Source organism: Zonotrichia albicollis, chromosome 2 (genome assembly GCF_047830755.1).
Source record: "Zonotrichia albicollis isolate bZonAlb1 chromosome 2, bZonAlb1.hap1, whole genome shotgun sequence".
Lineage (NCBI taxonomy): Eukaryota > Metazoa > Chordata > Aves > Passeriformes > Passerellidae > Zonotrichia > Zonotrichia albicollis.
In genome coordinates this window covers 68,456,857-68,475,054 of record NC_133820.1, presented here as the reverse complement: position 1 = coordinate 68,475,054, position 18,198 = coordinate 68,456,857, and the positions used below count along the sequence as shown (strand labels likewise).

General features: G+C 37.2%; 2 protein-coding genes across 2 annotated transcripts in view; one reads left to right on the top strand and one right to left on the bottom strand.

Annotated features, from left to right (window-relative positions):
• GTF2F2 (general transcription factor IIF subunit 2) overlaps window positions 1–18,198 on the top strand; it is an 81,377-nt gene that overhangs the window by 9,469 nt on the left and 53,710 nt on the right. The window contains exon 5 of the mRNA XM_005487322.4: window positions 5,284–5,322. Coding sequence (XP_005487379.1) covers window positions 5,284–5,322 — 39 coding nt within the window. The remainder of the gene's footprint in view (window positions 1–5,283; window positions 5,323–18,198) is intronic.
• KCTD4 (potassium channel tetramerization domain containing 4) lies at window positions 15,326–17,570 on the bottom strand. The gene has a single exon (XM_005487321.4). The coding sequence runs from the start codon at window positions 17,366–17,368 to the stop codon at window positions 16,598–16,600; it is 771 nt and encodes a 256-aa protein (XP_005487378.1). The 5' UTR covers window positions 17,369–17,570; the 3' UTR covers window positions 15,326–16,597.

The window sequence follows — 18,198 nt, the reverse complement described above, 5'->3', positions numbered from 1 at the left end:
GAATTGGGCAAATGAATATGGATAAAAAGTGCTTCATGCACTACTGCTCTCAGTCCATACCCTTATTGAGGACTGACTCAAATCAACCAGAGCAAATGGCGTAAAGCAATTGGGTTTGTTTTGTACAGGGTGGGGTTTTTGTTTGATTATGGGTTTGTGATTTTTTCCCCCCCTCCACCATATTTTTAAACACATTGAATATCCTAAGATCTATTCTCTATGTTGTCCTTTAACACTGGGATCATTATGTTGGAGTGACTGCTTTTCTGAAATATGCTGTGATCTTGGAAGATGCTGTAGGCAGTTTATATATTCTGGATAATTCAGCACTTCACATTGACTCATCAGGTCATTTAGAGCAAGCAAAAAAGATCAAATTTGACAAGTAATTTAATATTTTCTGCCTGATGTAATTTCTAGTCTTCTGAATGGATTTTCTGTAGGTTTTATTTTGCTTTGTCTTAACTGAACTATGCTTCTCCTACTTGTAGTGTTGGGAGAAATCCTTTAGTTCTTTCATTGTAAATGTCTGAATCTCTGGTGGTCCTGTATTTCTTAATGGGCAGTAGACTTTTCTAAGGTGCAATTTATTGTGTCCAAAATGTGTATCTGAGCTAAAAGGAAGCTTGGTAAAGTGCCTTCCATCCCAGATACTGTTAAAAATCTGGCCTGTACTGGCTTTCACATGTGCTACATCATCTGCTTGGATTAGCTCTGGGATTTCTCCCATTTATTTTCTTTTCTTTTTTCTGTGATTTGAAATAGCCCTGGTGAATAATACTGAGTACTCTGATGGTGGTAGTTGCAAAGTCCCTTTGCAGGGCTGTTGCACATGTGAACATTGCATTGTCTGCTTGCTGGGCAGATCACTGAGGCCTGTGGTGGCGTTCCTGAGCATGAGTGTAGCAGAGCTGGTGGGAAGCATGGCTTCTGTCATATCTGCAGAGGGATCCAAAGCACAGTTGTCTCTTGCTGTCTAGGTCTTGCTGTCTAGGCTGGTTTTGGTGTTATTTCTGCATTAAATATGAACTACATTCTGTTCCATAAACATCACCATATGTACATCAACAGTTGCTATGCTACAATGCTATTTGTGCTTCCAGTCGTTTTATCTCATCTTTGTCATCAGCTGTCATAGCTGTGGTTTTTTGGCGGGTGAGAAGCAGAAGATTTTGCATATATTTTAATGTGTCTTATTGAACAAAATGAATTCTTCATATGTGCATATAGCTAGAAACTATCTAGGGGCAATTCATGGGTCTGATACATAGGGTATATTTGGTTAAAATTGTTTTCTGAGCTTCCTGCTGGCAGACATCCTAACATAAGATAATACTGTAATTTAACAGTTTCTTTCCTCATGAAGGAATGGGAAGACACTTTTGTTAAACATTTAACTGCAGACTTTTCTGATTATGATTATACATTGCTTTCCTTACTACTTTAATTGCCCATTGCTTAATTTTTTCTGCCCACACATAGTTTAGGTTTGCTGGATCTTCATGGAAATAAAATTACAGCTTTGCTAGAGATAATGATAAAAGTTTCTTATTGAACTGGTTTTTGGAAAAATGTGCTACTAATATGAGTTGTGAAAACACAGACCTTGGCAGGCAATTGCATCCCAGACTGTAAAGGACTGATGGGTGGAGGAGAAGATTTTACACTGTAGACACAGATAAAGTGTAAGATATTTCTGTAAAGTTGGATGAGATGATTCATTTTATTTAAATTTTGAATATATTTTCACAACTCCCCCTCCATAAGTGGGATAGCCGTAATGTCTATTTTTGCGTCTTTAAATTCTTTCATGCTCTTTCCATCTTACTGAAAGTAAAAAGTGTTCAGAGAATTCCATTGACAGAACACATATCAGAGCTTTGCTTCTGAGCAGCATTAAGGCATGGATTGTCTCACTGCTTCATGCTTCACAGAACATTGCTGGCTTTTAATCCTTTGTTTTTCTTCAGTTTCCTGAGCCTTCTCTCCTTCAGAAATTCAATTAGTGACATTCAATTATTTTTTGTGTTCTTGTTCAATAATTCACGTAACGCTGCCTATGTACCCAAGAACAGCTCCTTTTTTCCCTCATTCCTTGAAAATTCTCCCATTGTTTTGAATTGTTGGGGTTTTCTCCTTTACACAGCTTCTCATATATGAAAGGACCTTTTCTGAGTTCGTACATGAATCACACCTACCATATAACATACAATGTGCAATTGTGTTCCAGCAAAAATGAATATTCAGAGGTTTCTATTCTGTATTTTGTATATATATATATATATTTAAATATCAGCTATGTTCAGCCATTAAAGAAATGTGAAGGGAACAAACCCTAATAAAAACCTTTCATTAAAGCAGTTTCTTCTTTAATTGCACTTAATTATTCTCAGTAAAATACAGTGTGCTCAGAATCTTGATGCCTTGTAATACTGTTTCCAGTTCTGTTAGGTAAGTGTCTGAATTCTGAAATTCCTCATCAGACTGCTATTTAGGAAATAAACACCCTCACTGTTCTGCCATCTTAGTGCAGCCTGATGAGGAGTTTTGACATTCACCTGTCTACATTAACAGTACTTTCCAATTATTTCTGTTCAGGCTGTCACTTCACCACATAGTCCAGTCTCCAGAAGATTTTGGGATCTAACCTAATGCTTCTTTGTTCTGTTTTGTACTTCAGTCTTTTCTGAGTAATAGAAGCAATAGCAGCCTTTCAAAACTATGGCATTTATTCACATTTCCGAATATTTTTGAGAACCATAAAGATGAAAACCTTGATCAGAAAAGGAGAATTTGAGGCTCAAGCTAGTTTAATTACAGATATCACTTTGATGGCTCAAAATTTTGTGTGTATTATTGAGACATACAGTCCATTTAGAAAACAATTGCAGTTGCTTGCATCATACTCCTTCTCCATCTCAAAGAAATGGAAATGATATTTATTTAATTACTTATGCTTGTTGGAGGGTTAAAAAAGTACTGTAAAGCAGGTTCAGCTGGCTGGCAGGAATAAGCTATTTTTATTTTCATTTCTGTTATTAAAACTATAGACTGTTAATTCCTGTACAAATTTAAACAATTGAGGATATAACACACAAAATACAAGGTCTGTTAGAATGGGTGATGGGAAGAGTCTTTTTGCAAACTTCATTGATTTAAAATACCTTTTGTTTCCAGTCTCACTGATGTATATGTAAAAAACCAACATCCTACCACCACCCACTACTACACTGACAGCAAAAAGCCCACTAACAACAAAAAACTCCAACTAACCAGCCCAAATCTGTTGATGTTTGTCAACTCCTGCATGTTGTAGAGGAGGCTGAGCAGCTGTGGTCTGCATTAATTAAGTATATTCAGTAGATGTAGTACAACTGCCTTTACCTTCTTCATTATATTAATGCTGAGAAGATTTTTAAAGCAGAACTTGTGACCTAATCATAACAAAACTGAGTTGTCTAATGATGAGGAAGAAAAATGACACTTTCTTACTTGAATTTTGTCTGGTTTTTTGTCCCTGCTGTTGAGGGCAGATACCAACACACACACTTACCCTGTAGACATGAAGTACCTTTATTGCCATTTGAATCAGAGATGCTCTTAGCAATGTTCAAGTGTGATGTATTTGGCAATAGTTTCGGTGAAGTAACTCAGGTCTTCCATTGAAACTGAGTTGGAATTAAACAGCTTTAATCCAGTTCCATCTTGCTTCTCACTTCAGACAGGTGTTTGTATCTTTGTATGTTTGTATGTTCTTTATTTCATCCTCTCTGCTTCTTGTGTGTGTACTGAATGTTTCCTTCATTAAGCTACGATTGAGTTAGGAATTGGTTGGGCATTTATTTTAAGTCATGCTGTAACTGTGCCAAATATGCACAAAAAATTACATCAGTGAGAAAATACTTGGTTTTCTGCAAACAGGCTATCCTGGATGTACGTCTGAAAGTTGGCAGGGATCTTTACTCACTTTGTGAATACTCATGGCTGGGAAGGAGCCATATAATGATTGTTTCTCATAGAGAAAGCAGGTGCCTTCAGCTGCTGAGACTAATGACAGCCACCTGGTGTAAAGAAAGAAGGAGCTGGAAGATACTGGTTTTTATGTTTGCATTTAGTCTTCAGGCTCTCAAGATATCTCAATGAGAAAAGAGGGACAGAAGCCTTCAAAGCCAGCAAGAAAAAGGTTTTCTAAAATATTTCATGTTTTCAGTTCTTTTAATACCCAGCCTGTAAATGGCAAAAATTATCAAGCTAACTGAACTCGAAAATTACTCTCTGAGTTAGAGCAGTAATTCACTCTTGCCTGTAAGTAAATAGCTTGTAATGACAGCTGTAACTTGCCTGAGTTGAAAGCAAAGGACAAGTATGTTTTACCATTTCTAACTGTGTTTCAGGGAAGTGAAAATGTTCTTTTTGTTCTCTGCATCAGAGGATGCATAAAAAGGAGAAATATAGGAGGAACAGTCAAATATAATACTGACAAATTAATGGAGGGGTTTAATCTTACAGGGCTTGGTAGGGGTTGTAACTCAGGTTACCACAATACATCTACTGGCAGCCATTTCTTGAAATGTGGGATTGGAATTTCTTGCAGAAAGCTGCTTCTGAGTCTGACTCTGCCATTCACCAGAGTGATAATTTTTTAGCAAGTCACTTTGCAACACTGTGTCTGTTTCCTACATATGATTCTCTGCTGCGTGGAACAGGAGATGTTTCTGATTATACGTATTTGTTGTACTTGACAAAAATACCAATGGACCATAGTATCGTTGTAGGACAAATAATCAGAGAGGAAAAAGCTTGAAGAAATAAATTCTTCCATTGCCTGTAAAAAGAGTAGAGAAGAGGTTGATCAAGATCAAACAATTATCTAATGCCAATTAAAAACATTTTTTTTGCAGAACCCTGATTATTTTTGTAATAACCAAAAATGTTTGTCTAGGCTAACCAGTGAGAGAAATGAATACTGTACATTGCTTGAGCATAATCCTGCTACTGATTTTATATAAATGTGTAACTTTGTTCTTGCAGAGCTCAGTCAGAGGTGCAGTAGAGTTCTCTCATTTAAGCTGTGAGGGAGTTTGGGCCCTAAAGGACTTTTTTTGTTGCTCCTGGTAGCAAATTATTCCTCAGAAGGTATATTTATAAACATTAATCAAATCCAGTGATTTTGATTTTATCATAATCTATCATTCTTTACTTTGCAACCCAGTTGTTGGATGTAATTTCAAATAATCAACACTGAAACATTGTGATTACTTTTCTGTTTACTTTTTTTCCCAGAAAACCAATCAGAAGAAAAATCAGAAAGTGGCAGCACTGGTGAGTATAGACATTTTCTTTGAAGCACTTAAGAAATTACTTATTACTGCAGATTTCCAGTTTTGCTTCTTAAGAAATTGGTAAATTTTAGAAAGTGCCTTTTAAAAATATTTTGTAGAATATCATAACATTAAAAAATAACGTCATAACTGTTTATCTGCTGTGCCCAAAAGTTTAAATTATTACTATTTTTTATTTAAAAGAAGGGGAATAAAATGATTGATGAGGGAGAGGTTTAGAATGTAATGTTCTTTGCAATGTTGTTTTAGATTTTTTTTTTTGTTTCAATTTGTTGTTTGTCTACCTTTAGTTTGAATTCTTTTCTTTAGGTTGGAAAGTTTGTGTCACATTTTCAGATCTTTTTTACTTGATTTCAATTGCATAAACTAAACAGTCATAAAAATAGTCCATAAAAAGTAGTATTATCTCTGGAGCACATGGATTAAATAGTAATGGGACTGGAGTGCAGTTGTTACGTGGTAATGGCACAGAGAGGAGATGGCTCATGTGAAAGGTATGAAAGAGTTTCAAACTCCTACTCTTCCTTAAAAGAATTTCCTAAGCAAAACTCTAATGCTAGTGGGTGTTTGAAATGTCTTCTTGAAGGTACTTTTTGGACAATTAAACATGGAGATGTCTGCTTTTTCTAGTATCTGACATCTTTGAATTGCCTTTCAGCATCAAATACTGTCAAAAGTGTATAGTTTGTGTCTGGCTAGAGGTAGGGTTTGGGTTTTGTTTTCTGTAGCAGGGAATTTTTTGTAGAATGGAGATTCCTTCTATTACACGGGCCTAAGCATGTCAGAAGGCTGGTGTTAGTCTGCAGACTTGTACTGAATTCAAGGTGTGTTTTATAGCTTGCAATTCCTATTTAATTGGTAAAACCTGTTCAGTCTGATTCTGTGTGAATTGTGGGGCAGTTTTAAGGTAAGAAGGAGTACTTCCTAGAGATTGGCATTTTATACCACTGCAAGACTGAGATTCACGGCTATGCAGTGTCTCATGTAAATCAGATATTAGATGAGATTTTAGCTGCTAAAATGAATCAGAATTTTGATACTTCCATTTAGTTGGTTTTTTTTGTTGTAAGGGTGCACTCTTGGTTTTGTTTTGTTTTCATTTGTGTTTGAATGGTTGAATTGTCTCTTTTCACTTGGTGCCTCCTCCGTGTTCTGTGAATGTTGTGTAAGATGGCCACGTGTTCAGTTGTTTGTATTTCTGCTTCAGCCAGAAGAATTAATTACTGTATGGTGTGAGCTGTTTAAATATGCTGACAAGATAAGTTCTAAACCCATTTTATGGAATCAAACTGGATATGGATTCACTCTCTGAGTCATGGTATTTACCATGGGGCACATAAAGGAGGGCTCTCAGCCATCAGTTACACTATTTGCTTATTCACTGTTTTCTCAAAATCATTGTGGAACTCAGATTACCTTTTCCAAACTATCTCTCAGGTAATTCAGGCTATGTAGTATTTATTTTTTTCTGTTAATCTGCGGTTTCTTTGCCTACATCAAGTGCTTTTGAGGCAAAGATGATGTCTTTTATGTTTTTATTTAGCATGTTAGCATAAGAAGATCCTTTTGGATCTTACTAAATTAAAACATGTAAGGTTTAGTCATAGTTAGTAAGTAAAGAAAGTAAATGAGATATGACATTCCAAAACCATTTGATTTACGTCTTTAAAAGATGTTTACATTGGCAAGGTGCTGTCAAACTTTGGAATTATTACAATTAAGGTTGTAAATCCTTAGTATTATGTATGACATTTCTAATCACATTTATTATTGGGATACTTGTAAACCACCTAGAAATGCCATGATAGTGTTGCTACTCTGCATGATGCTGTTTGAGAGAGATTATGAGTGATGCTGGATCACAGCTAAGTTCATCTGGCTGGTGTCCTGTCCTCAGGGGTGGTCAGCAGCAGATATCTGGAGATGAGAGTGAGAGCAGAGTAGAAGCACGATGGTACCTCCCCAAAATACTTCTCATAGAATCATAGAACAGTTTGGTTTGCAAGGCATTATTAAAGCTCACCTAGTCCAGCACCTCTGCAATGAACAGGGGCATCTCCAACTAAAACAGGTTGTTCAGACCCCTGTCCAACCTAACCATGGAGGTTTGCAGAGATGAGCACCTGCCTCCTTTCTGAGGAACCTGTCCCAGCTTCTTCCAGCCTTTAGTGATTCACAGCTCGGAGAGTTATAGAACCAGAAATTATGGTGTTTTACCTAACAGAACCTCGTGGATTTTTCATCTATGAAGTGTCTCTGTTGGTTGAGCCCATGAAAAATCTTCAGTATCTATAATATCTTGAATGATGTTTACAGTCAAAATATTCAGGAATCAAGATGTATGTGAGACAAGTTCTCTTAAACTAAATTTGAGTTCCTTTTGCATTTGATCATTTTAGATCAGTTTTTCCATACAGAAATCTGTTTGTTTAGAGCTTGTGATAAACAGTGCTTGGTGATTCAACTAGTGTTGTTTAGTGCCTGAAGGCTGGTTTATGCTAAAAGTGAAAGGAGCATAGCAAATAAGACTAAGCTAAAGGAAAAGAGAAATGAGGATTGGCTTTACTTGGTCCTATATGAGGATGAGCAAGCAATTTAAATCCAGATATGTGTATGTGGCTCTTGTTTGTTTATGACATTGCTTGCACCTACCTGAAAGTGCTGTCAGTGGTGACAGAAGCTGTGAAAACCAAACATTTGTGCCAGTATAAAGTGTGACCTGCTCCCCCCCAATAAAAATACTCAGAAGCTGCTGCTCTGAGCCTGTGTAGTCTGCTGAGAATGATACACTAAAGAAATGCATTCTCATGTAGGAGCAAATTCAGTTAGGTGCAGTCCTTGTGGAAGTGCATTATATGGAAGCTGCAGGGGCAGCAACTGAGTATTTAATGTTGTCCAACCTTGAGCATGTAGACAGACAATATAGGGTGAATTTAGTATTGAAATGTTACCAATTGTGAGTGTGTGAATGTGACTGCAGACACAAGAATACAACACTCAAACTGTTTGTAGATACCACTTCCTTAATTTCTTGATATTGTAGTAAAAAAAAAAAAGAATTCACATGTTGATTATACATATGTTGGAATATCTGAAATTCATTGTAAGTATGATGATAACCACTGACCTCCTTGTGATAAAATCAGCAATTTTTTGTAAAGACAGAGGCTTCTTATGGTATAACATGGGATGGTATAAAGCTGCTAAATGCATGTTTGATTTTATCCTCTTTCAAGCAGTTAACATATATTAATTAAACTCCAAAAGCAAAATTCTAACTGAAAACTGATTGTCAAGAGGAATAAAACAGTAACTTGTAATTTAAATACTAGCTTGCAACTCAGTGTTGAAGATAATTTGGATGCTGCCATGTTCAAGACACAGAAGCAGTTTTTATCTTAGAAATATAACTGGGTTTGTTGGCAGATAAATACAACACAGCCTAAAGTACAAGCTTCCTAGGAGCTGTAATCAGTGTGAGACTCCATTGGTAGCTGTTGAAACACACAAAGAAGCAATGACTCCTGCTTTAAGGTGAATGTAGTCAAGGCCTATGGTGCTGTTTATAGTAAATATTGTGTAAGAACAAGGAAGGTGCAGTGGTACAATAGCAAAAGGATAAGGATTTAATGTAGGCCATCATTAACTGGAGTTAGTTTTCTGACAATTTTTGTAAATGTGCTTGGTGCCCTTAGAGTGTGATTATTTATTTAGGGTATTGTATGAATAGTCTAACATGTATGTCTGAGCAAGTGAATATACTTATTGTCAGTTTCTCTCTTGAGAACAGAACCTGATACAAAACAATGGGAGTTAATCCCATGACTGTATTTTGTCCTCCTATGATGTCCATGTCCAGCTTGTAGAAGTAATGAATAAACAGAAGTGTGCTTTTGGCTTGTACCAGAGTTCTTGGTTTTCCTTATGACTCTTGAGAAATCCCAGGAATCTTAGTCATGCTGGGCATTGCAGATCATGACTTCACAAATTGTGTTTGTCTTCTGTGAGGTATTTTGCTGATTGTTGCAGTTCACCCACCTACCAGCATTTGATGGGTTTGATCACATTTGATGGGTTCAGAGTTTTGGAGTATTGCAAATTCAGAGCCTTGAATGATGGATCAAAGGGGCAGAGGAAAATCAAATGTTTTCTGTCTTGGCCAGTACAAGACTGACATGTAAGGCTTGCAGGAGTCAGTTTCAAAGTGAATAAAAAGAGAAACTCTGTGGGCAAACTCAGAAATCATAATCTCGCTGTGGCAGAAAAGTTATAGAAGTGGACTTTTATCACCATATGGAAGGCATAAGATAACCTACATGTTAGATTTCTGCCCTGTTGGAAAAGAGCTTTATTTGCTGTTCTTTTTAGAAAATGTGTTGGAAATGTCACGAGACCTGGCAGTGCTGCAGGCCTTAGATAATGTTAGTATTGATAAGACTCCTAACCTCAAGAGTACCTTTTCCTCTCTTTAGCTGATTCTTATCAACCTGGCTGGCAGGACCTTTAATTTGTCTCCTCTGAGACTACCAGTTTCAGCGCTGAGGAAATGTACTGCTTTGTCCCTAATACTTGCCAAAGGCCTTATTTAAGTAGTAGAGAGGCAATAAATGACTGGGTTTGGTGTTGCAGTTGCTTGTCTGTTTACATTTTTTCATGCTTAGCCTGTTCATTGCTAGTTTGTTTGCTTATTTTTTCTTCCTGATTGAGAGAGTCTATATCCACCCCTGACCTGGTTTTTTTCACTTTATCTGTTCGCTATGGTACAAAATCAGGAATCTCCTAGGAGCTAACAAATAGCTGTCTGTGGAGATGCAGCAGGAGATTTGTAGCTTGAAGTTTTCTATTAACAATTTTTTTTTAAAGTTAATTCCTCTGACTTCTGCTACAATAAAGAAAATTGCCTCTTTGAAAGCTGGCATATGAAAAGCAAAAAGAGAATTTTGTAAGATTTTTTGTCCATTATTTATTTATTAATTTCAGGATTATTAGACATTACTTGTATAACCTCAGTGTTGCACTGTGTGAACATCTGTTTTCATCACAAAACCAAGACCCTCAGCTGACACTGAGTGACGCTGAGTCCCTTTCTCTTCATCTCATAGTGCTCATAGGCTCTCTCACCACACTTCTCTCTCCTCATTCTCACAGCTGGGGGAGCCAACACTGCAGACTTCCCTGAGCATCAGACTCCAGACTCTAGCAAGCCCCTTGGAACTTCATCTTCCTGGGCCATTTCCCCAGCAAGCAGCCTTTGGTTTTTAAATCTGAATTCTCATCTCCTTGATGTATTTCTGTTGCTGATAAAGTGCTACCCCCTGACACAGGATGCCAAATCTCTCTTCAGGAGCTGTGAGCAAGGAGACCTTGTGCCTTGGTTAGAGCAGGCTCTCCTTACCTGGAACAAAGCTGCCCCTGAAAGTTTGGTGGTGTCAAAGGAAAAAAAAGGTGTATCCTGGAAAAGCATAGAGATCTAGCTTTTCAGAAAACTAAAATAATGCTTGGGGTAGGACTAGTGGAATACTCCTTTAATGCCAAGAAAGATGATGGCTTTCATGAACTATCTGTAAACCAAGGTTATGTCCCCCTAAGTCACACTGCCAGTGAATGAGGCAGTATTGTAATTTTTAGCATTATCAGGAGAATCTTACAGATATTCAGAATGACTCAATTTATAGGAGTCGTCTTCTAACAACTTGGTTTTGAAATCCTAGCATGTTGAGCTTGCATATCATCATGTTGTAATGGTGTTTTAAATGTGTAGCTGCTGCTTACAGCTATAATTATTGTACCAGCTTTGAACAGCACAGATAGAAACAGCTTCTTGGGAGACTGTTGCATTAGCTGTGTGTGGTACTCCTACTACAGACATTCTTGGGAAAAGAAATCAACTGTCTAGTTCGACAGAATATTGCACAATTTCAGAAGGAAAGGCAACTGCAGTTGCTTTTTTGGAGTGCTTGCTCATCCATGTTCCTCAGGTGTCATCATACATCTTCCTCCTACCTTCCCCAGTCCTTGCCATACTGCTTGTTTTCTGGCATTTTGTTGGGAATGATGATGTTTTACAGAGGCAGTGTTTTGAGACAATGTTCTCTGTGATGTACTAATACATAGTAGTTACAGAATGTCTATTTCAAATGTAAACAAACTCCAAAATATTATTTTTTCTGATCCTAAATTTCTTGTGCCCTATTTATTGATTTTGTTTCAAAACAGTAAATTATGCAAGCCTCTCTCTTTATATAAGGATTCCTTCATTTTTTTAACTAGTAGTCACTTTCCTGTCAATCTACCCTGTGTTGCAGGGCAGCAGACAATGTTAGGTTTATGTAATAGCTATTTTGCAAAGATGATCCAGCCTAGGAAAATAGTACTTATTTTGTCACAGACCCAAGTGAACTTGTGCTCTTCATCCCCAGTCCTGATTTATCAGTCAGTAGTAGTAGGGCAACGTGACAAACAAATAAATGAATGCATTAGACACTGCTCTTATTAAATTGTATTTTTTGTTGCCTGCCCTTATTCTGCTTGTATACTAATGAGGAGTGGGGGAAGAAGACAATTCTCTTAACCTCTTCTCACCTTACTGAGAGGAAACCTTGTAATGCTTTTAAGAGGTGAAAATAACAATGCCACTGATTTTCTGCAAATGATGTAATTTTTACCTACTGTAGAAAAGAAGTGACCTGTTGTCACTTAAACAGTTGTAATAGGTACAAATGCAAAAAAATAAAAAATAAGGCATGAGCATTTGAAAATATCAATAGTGCAATTATGAGGCTGTGAAACACTGGTCAGTGGGTGAGTCAGTACTGAAGGTACAGAACCAGAGCTGCAATTTGACCTTTTGTTGTGCAGCCTCTGTATTTCACAGCATCAAGACTACCTCCAGAAACCACATCTAACTCTAGAAGTCATTGGGCAGTAAGACTGGTTAGAGACTGAAGAAATACTTTGAGCAGGCATTGTATATATTTTTCCTAGTATTTATTCTTTCCCAGGCATCCCTGACAAAGCCCCACAACTGGCCTGATGAGGAGAAGGGGTACAGTGAAACAAATATGAAAAATATCTGTATGATGGGAGGAGAGAACAAGACAAGGGAAAGAATGTGAGGGTCAAAGGATCAAAAATGAGGGTTCTCCCAGACATCTGAAGTCTCTGGGTTTAGAAACAGTTCCCAGTCACCAGGGAAAACTGGGCTAAAACAGGCTTTAGTCTGACATAGTGCAGCCACTTGTAGGTTTTGTTGTCAATAGAAATCCATGTGGTTGGTACTTATGCCAGTGTACTGCCAAGTGTGATAGGGTCCTTGGCTTCTCCTCCACCACTGGGAAAAGGCAAACATCCAGGTGTCAGTATTTTGGTTAGTTTGGCAACTATTTATATTTTTCCATGAGTAGTCATTCAAGAAATTAATAGGGTCATAAGGACATTTTTTTGTAGTCTATGCAATTTAGTCCTGCCTTCAGTTGCCTCTCCTTTCTGCTTGGTGATGTGTTTTCTCACCTGACAAAAGAGGCAGTGAGGCCAGCAGAGCTGACCAAGCCTGGGAGCGGGTTAAGTGCCTTCTTGGGGAAATGGGAGGAAATTCCTTCTTATTCCTACTGGAGCAGTTGAAGATCATCAGAGAAATTATGGTAATTGTCATTCCTTCCTGATACTTGTAGGGCAGTTCTGTAAGTTTGTTGTGATCCAAGTCTTAATGAGATAAAGTAGAATAAAAATATTTTGCCTGCTCATCATATATTATGTAATGTCAATGTTGTTAGAACAACTGTGGGTATTTCTGACTTAAGCCCTTGGTTTTGCAGCTTTCATATTGTCATAGCAGTTACTGAATATGAAATTTCCAGCTTTAAAGAAAAGACAGAAAAGGTAGCTGATGCATAACTGGGCACTTTTCTGCCTCATCCTACTGTGATGGAACACAAGTATCCACCTGACTGAACATATGCAAAATATATTTATGTTATATTTAGTATGTTTATGAAGTACAAAGGAAACATTATTTACAGTATTGAGGTTTTATGTGGTTTTTTTGTTTATATACCAAAACATGACAGTCCCACCCTGAAAAATTGCTCAAGTTTATATCTAGTTTGAAGTGTCTAATTGTAGCTGATATGGCATGATTCAAGACAGTTGTGGATTTGTTTAGTCTGAACAGGGAATTAAATTTTTTACCTCCATGTTCCTTTCTGCTGTGTAATTCAAAGAGCGGAGGTGCCTTCGATCAGAGGTAGCATGTAAAAATTTCAAACCCTGACACTTGCAGAAATGCATCACTACTCATGAAGAAGGGAAAAGAAACAAAATTGGAGTTAGTGGTGCAGCAGATGACTTGACATGTCTGCCACAGAAGTCAGTGTTACTTACACAGAAATATTAAAAAAATCCAGTTAAAATTACGTAAGGTAATGAAGGTAATGAATCATTGAATTTTAACCAAACAGACAAACCAATCTGCAATAAACCAAGCAAACAACACAGGTATTTATTTTAATGATGATTAGAGAAGTACATTTTTCATTTAAAAAAACCTTTTTTTTTCAAAGTTTTCTTTCATAGGTTGAGAGGGCAGTAGATACTCTGAACCAAAAGCCCGGCAAATAAATATTTTGTGAATAGCTATACAATATTCTTAGATGTTTCAGATGGTTTCCATGTTACCTATGATTATCAGCTTATAAATAACTTATATTCTGAAAATATTTTCTACAATAAATGCAGACCCATCAAATTGTCTACTGATTTTTCATGAGCACAAGTCATGCTCTAATAAAAAACTGGTGCTGCCTTCTGATAGGGGAGTGCTAACAATTGATTTCTTGGTGTTTGCCCTCCTAAGAACTTAACTGAAAGGCGAGCATCCACAACATATTTTAATTAACACATACTAATTGTTTGAAATAAAAATTGGTTTTCACCTTCCTTCTCTTCAGCTGCAATTACATTTTAAATTTTAGTCAAAGACCCAGGACAAATGAAGGTTATAATCAAAAGTGTTTAAGTGCAAATGGATTGACATCCCAGGAGCAACAGCCTCCTCCAGAGTTTGTGCTGATGCAGGCTGTGTGTTTGACAGCACTGCGAGCATGCTGCTTTAAAACTTGTGGATTCATTATGGAGCTTTTTTAGGTTGTCTTGCCACTTTATCTTGCTCATGTAGAGAATTGTATCTACAAAGGGCATTTCATGTAATTGTTCTGTGTGATTGTGTTTATAGTTCTTGTCCTAAAAAATCAACAGGATTTTGTATTTCTCTTAGGGAAGCTTTCACATTTGCTTTTCACAGAAGTCCTACAAGTACAAGAGTAGTGGTTAATGAGGATTTTTTTAATATCTCAATTTGAAAATAGCTTGGAGGGGGAGGAAGGAAGATGACACATGCTGGTGGCACATGTAAACAATAGTATTTTACTGTGTATCTTTTGTGTGTTTATAATTAATGCATTTGGACAAATTCAGAGAAGTTTTGGGATACATGGACAGTTCTTCAGCTTCTATGCCTGAAATGTAAAGTAATCTGATTTTTAAACATTAGAGTCTGGAAAAGTTCCACTTAGAACCATATTTTTTATAGAACCACATTTTTTGTGAACTGTAAGTCTGTAACAGGAGGACTAGATAGAAATCATCATAATTTCTAGACAGTGTATTTATTGTGATGGAGTATTCTGGAGAGGTTGAATTCCCCCATTTGATAAAATCATATTGGAATATGTTTCAGTCACTGCTCCCTGGTCTGGAGATGTAGCATCACTGTATTAATTCATCTCTAGCCAGGGACCTAGTTAACAACACCTGTTGTGTGTTAAAAGTGAAAAAGAGTTTCATGTTGAGGGATAAGTGGACCTTGCATTTGTATTCTCAGTCCTTCATACTTAGGATTGATTTGTTCTCCCTAAGATCCAAACCACAGCTGTTCTCAGCCTGTCTTCTGTTAGCTGTTTTCCTTGGTTGTCACTTCTAGTATGTACTGCCTTTTGTTGACATTGTTTTTTTCCTGTATAAAATCAATGTTTTGGGAGACTACTTAGTTGGTTTTTTTTTTCCTTTCTTTATAAGCATTTTACTTGAATTTTGGGTTCGTATAAGCTGTGAATGATGATTGGTTTCAATGACAAACAACACTTAGAGTTAGTGCTGCTTCTCCTTGCCTTTTGTGATGATTTTTCAGCTTGCTTTTGTGAAATTGCTGGTTTGTAGTACTTGTGTTTAAATTAGTTACAGTTGTTATATAGAAACTATTAAAACTTTGTTTAAAATATCAGTTAAAAGATTTTATAAATAGTGGAGATGAGGAGAATGAAGGTATTTATTTCGTTACTTAGAGTGAATTGTCTTTAATGCCAGCAGGTGGTCTGTTCAGCACTGGTAGTACTCATTGCATTTAGTGAGCCACTGTGCAAAGCAAGGGCTCTGTTCATTGCCTGTCCTTATGAGCACAAATTATTGCTAGGAAATACTGACTGTGGCATTGTTGGATGCCAATACTGGAAGTTACACTAAACTTAATGTCAAATACTTTTGTTAGCTATTTGATATGATGTATGATTAGAAAATTTACATTCTGTGCAGATTGGATCCAATTCCTATAATAAAATTAATCTCCACCAGCATTATTTTGTTGGTTTACATGTTTCTGGCAGCATTAGTGTAGCAATATGGTATATATTTGGAGTTAAGTGAGTTGAGAAACCATTTAACTTAAAAATTAATTTGGTTTTTTTTTTAATTCTCTTGCAATCTTGTTTTTTGGAAATTCAGTACAATAGATTACCATAAACACTAATGAACAGTCAAAATCATTTATTCCAGTTAAAATCCATTCTTAATGTCTTATAAGCAAAACATTCTTTAAGCCTGCTTATTATCTGAAAACACTCTCACTGCTTTTCAACAGAGCAGTTAGGTATATGCACATTCATCACACAGGTACACAAAAATTCAGCTAGACTCTCTGGTTGAAAGACAGCATTGAGAAAACATATTACAAAGAGCATAAAGCATTCCATCTGTTTACAATGTTAGCAGATAATTCTTGTTAAATTCAGGCATAAAATTTTCATTCAGCTTAAGTAAGCCAGAGATAGATGTCATTATGAGATTTACATACCATTAGCTCACATCAGTTGATTAGCAGCTGAGCTCTGTGGTACAGGGCTAGTTAGATGCATTATTTGTGATGCCAGGAGGCTGCAGCTCAGGGAGCTTTGCTGGCTGCGTGCTCGTTGCCTTTGCCTTTGTGATTACTTGATAAAATGCAGTGCATCACTGTGAACAATCGACCCTCTTGAACAGTCCAGACTGGTCAGCAGTCTAAATCCACATTTTAAAGCCGTCATTATAGCCTCAAATTTAAGAGTTTCCAGGGTGCAGACAAAGGTATTGTCCTCCTTCAGTACCAATCGTGTACCGTTTTCAGACTTTATGAAGTACTTGAATTGAATAATATTTGAAGATACTGAAAACTCCTCTGGAAATCCATCCAGCCTGCTTTTGGACACCAGTACAATTCTGGATTTTATTTTTGCAATGAATTCAGGAGCATTACAAAAGATTCTAAGTCCTTGTGAACGGTCGTGGCTGTCAGTTATTTCCAGGAAAGTAGTCTCTCGGGATGCTAGCTGTTCCTTCTCCCACCTTGATTTCACTGCCTCTGAGAGTACCTTAAGCTGGAAATATTCGGCTTCTTGTGCCAAAAGTTGATTTTCTCGAAACCCCTCTGGTAGAAGAAGTTCTCCGTTCCGTAGGAAGTTGAGGATGTGTCTAAAAAGGAGTCCATCTCTGTCTATGAAGTAATGACCGTCTGCATCAAATGGGCACATTATTCTTCCGTTTATGATCCCCTCCAGGAAAGAATCTGGATACTTGGTTAGTGTCTGTTTTTGTGTGATGTATAGATAACCACCGACATTCAGAGTGATCAGAGACGTTTTATAGTCCTTGTCTAGCTCAGAGCTTTCCGAGCTGCTTTTTTCTTCACATTCATTTTCTCTCCTGCTTCCTTTTCTCTCCATTATTGAAGCTAGGACAACAATACAGCTATCCTGCTTTGCTCTTGTCAGCTTGCAAAGAGGATGTTTCTTATTAAAAAGCACCTTTATTCAGCTCCAGCTCGATGTTGGAATGGAAATGCTGCTCGCATTGCTCTGACTGTCAGCTTGGGTTTGCAGTAGGTGGCGTATCGGCTGTGTGTGCAGGGAGATAGCAGGAATATGACTGTAAGAGAGAATTTGCATTTAACTGTGTAAGGGAAGAAGTGTATAACAACTGTTCTATTTCTTTCCCTTAAGTCTAAGTAGTTTGCATAGCTTAGGAGGTTCTGCCCAGAAACATACTGCTATACTAAATGGCAACTTATTTTTAATACTTGAAGATGTATTTGTAGTGTCTGCTGGCCAAATCATATTTTGTGCTTATGGTGTTAAACAGCTTCATTTGTGTTTCAAGGATTTTTTATTTTCACAGAGCCTGTTTTCTCATGTTGGTTTTTAGTACTGATTACCTGACGCATTCAGCAGGACAACACAGATATGAAAGGTGTCCCTGTGTGTATAACGGGTGTGTATGGAATGTATGCACGGCACTCATTTATTGTGCAGCAGTAAAATGTTTCCACAGAAGATACCCTGCAAGTGGTGCTAAGGACTTGTTGGTCTGACTGTTCTAAGTTTGTGGCAAAAGCTTTCATTTGCAACCAAAGGGTCTATCCTCACCACCACGAGAACAGCAGCCTGATTAGGTTTTGCTTTTTCCCTTCCTGTGTGCCATAGACAAAAACTGTTTCACAGAGAGGATTTACCATTTATATTGATGATGGGTTTTAAGTCACCAGAGCTGTCTAGCA